Source organism: Mustela lutreola, chromosome 12 (genome assembly GCF_030435805.1).
Source record: "Mustela lutreola isolate mMusLut2 chromosome 12, mMusLut2.pri, whole genome shotgun sequence".
NCBI classification, from domain to species: domain Eukaryota; kingdom Metazoa; phylum Chordata; class Mammalia; order Carnivora; family Mustelidae; genus Mustela; species Mustela lutreola.
In genome coordinates, this window is record NC_081301.1 from 27,217,931 (window position 1) to 27,220,311 (window position 2,381).

At 38.8% G+C, this 2,381-nt stretch overlaps 1 protein-coding gene across 1 annotated transcript; it reads right to left on the bottom strand.

Moving 5' to 3' along the window:
* Positions 1-643: 643 nt before the first annotated feature.
* LOC131812745 (olfactory receptor 13D1-like) lies at positions 644-1,597 on the bottom strand. Its single transcript, XM_059142608.1, has one exon. It carries the CDS (start codon positions 1,595-1,597, stop codon positions 644-646), a length of 954 nt encoding a protein of 317 aa, XP_058998591.1.
* Positions 1,598-2,381: the final 784 nt, after the last annotated feature.

The following is a 2,381-nucleotide window of genomic DNA, read 5'->3' on the forward strand; positions in this document are numbered from 1 at the left end:
TAATTTCTCTCTGTCAAATAAATAAATAAAATCTTAAAAAAAAATGAAATCTTGCCATTTGCAATGACGTGGATGGAGCTAGAGGGAATAATACTAAGTGAATATCAGTCAGAGAAAGACAATTATCATATGGTATTTAAGAAACAAAACAGGATCATAAGGGAAAATAGGAGAAAATGAAACAAGACAAAGTGAGTGAGACAAACTATAAAAAAATCTTAATCAGGGGAAACAAATTGAGGGTTACTGAGGTTAGAGGGGTGAGGGGACGAGGTAAGTGCATGATGGACATTAATGAGGGCATGTGATGTAATGAGAACTGGGTATTATATAAGACTGATAAATCACTGGCCTCTACCTCTGAAACCAATAATACATTATATGGTTTTTGGGTTTTTTAAATTTAACAGAGGTCACAAATAGGCAGAGAGGCAGGCAGAGAGAGAGGAGGAAGCAGGCTCCCTGCTGAGCAGAGAGCCTGATGCAGGGCTCAATCCCAGGACCCTGGGATCATGACCTGAGCCGAAGGCAGAGGCTTTAACCCACTGAGCTACCCAGGTGCCCCTTTATGTTAATTAATTGAATTTAAAAAGAAAGACAAGATCCATTTCACCATTTAGGATATCACATGTCTTTAAGCATTTCATGATTTCAATAAATGCTGGTGTCTCTTCAAAACTTTTATCATGGCTTCTTTCACTTCTTTATTCCTCAAACTATAGATAATGGGGTTTAACATTGGGGCTACCACTCCATAAAATAGCCCAATAATCTCATCAGAAGTGTTCGTGTCCTTTGACTTGGGCTTCATGTATGTAAAAAGGGCTGAACCATAGAATAAGATAACCACAGCGAGGTGGGCTGAACAGGTAGAAAAAGCTTTCTTTCTCCCCTCGGCAGAATTAATTCTCAGGATGGAAGAGAGGATAAAAACATAGGAGATGAAAATTAACAATAGGGGAATCACCAATATAACAATACTTATCATTGTCATGATTATCACATTGGTGGTGATATCTGAGCAGATGAGTTTGAGAACGGCCAGTAACTCACAGGTAAGATGGTCGATGACATTATTCCCACAGAACGGCATTATCATTGTCATGACTGTTTGCAATAGGGAGGTCAGATGGCCTATGATCCATGACCATGCAGCCATATGCACATAAAGTACTTTGTTCATGATGATGGGGTACCTCAGTGGGTTGCAGATGGCCACATACCGATCATAGGCCATCACAGCCAAGAGGACACACTCAGTGCAGCCCAACCCAAGGGAGATAACCATCTGGAGAGCACAGCCAATAAAGGAGATGGATTTTGTCTCAGACCTAAATATGATGAGCATTGGAGGAATGAATGATGATGTATAACAGATGTCCAGGAATGAGAGGTTCCCAAGGAAGAAGTACATGGGGGTGTGGAGGCGAGAATCCAGTGTGCTGATGGTAATGAGGAGGCTGTTTCCCAGCAGAATTATCACATACATGATGAGGCAGAGCATGAAAAGAAAAAGCTGGAGCTCTGGGTATTTGGAAATTCCCACCAGAATGAATTCAGTCACAGGCGAGTAATTCCCCATCTTCATGTGTTCCATTTCACTTTCAGTGTTTAGGAAAGGACAAGATCAGGGAAATTTAAGTTTATAATGTAGATTTTTAGTATACCTTCTCTTCCAATATTGTATTTGATTCATCTTGAAACAGTCCTAGGAATCAAAGGAGGAGGGATATGGTATTTATTTTATTGACGATGGATGGTAGTAAGGCTTTGGAGAAATCCAACACATCTGAGGCCTAACAGAAACAGTGTCAAGGCTATTAATACTCCAAGAGTCCTACTGGGAAGTGCCAAATAAAATTTAAGACAAACTGCTTTCAAATGTAGATATTGGGGATGTCATTATTAATGGAGAATTTTAAATTAAAGGTGTTTCCTGATGAAACTGGTCTCCATTTAAAAGATTATGTAGATCAAGCACCTGTCATTTAACCTGGATATAACTTTAGTAAACTGTTTATTTTTTCAGAGTCTCAGCTCATAGCTGACTTGGAAAAAGCAGTAATTATTTGTCAAGTTGCCATTGGAATCAACTTAGGTAAAATCCGTTAGGCACCTACATCAGTAGATGGTTCCAACATGGCATATATATAATATATAATCATATAACAAAGTAGTATTAAATATGTACACATGTAATACAGACATATACACACAAAGATGAAGGAGGTGTGACTTTATCTATTCTAAAAAGATCCCAGATGAGGGAAGCCACTTCTCAGAATTTAGGTCAAAACAAGAGAAAATTGAAACAATAAGTTTACCAGAAACACCAAAGCAGCCTGTCATGTGGGCCTATTCAACTTCAGTTACCTTTGCTT

Coding starts and splice junctions, on each gene's coding strand:
- LOC131812745 (XM_059142608.1), bottom strand. CDS start 1,597: ATGGAACACATGAAGATGGGGAATTACTCGCCTGTGACTGAATTCATT.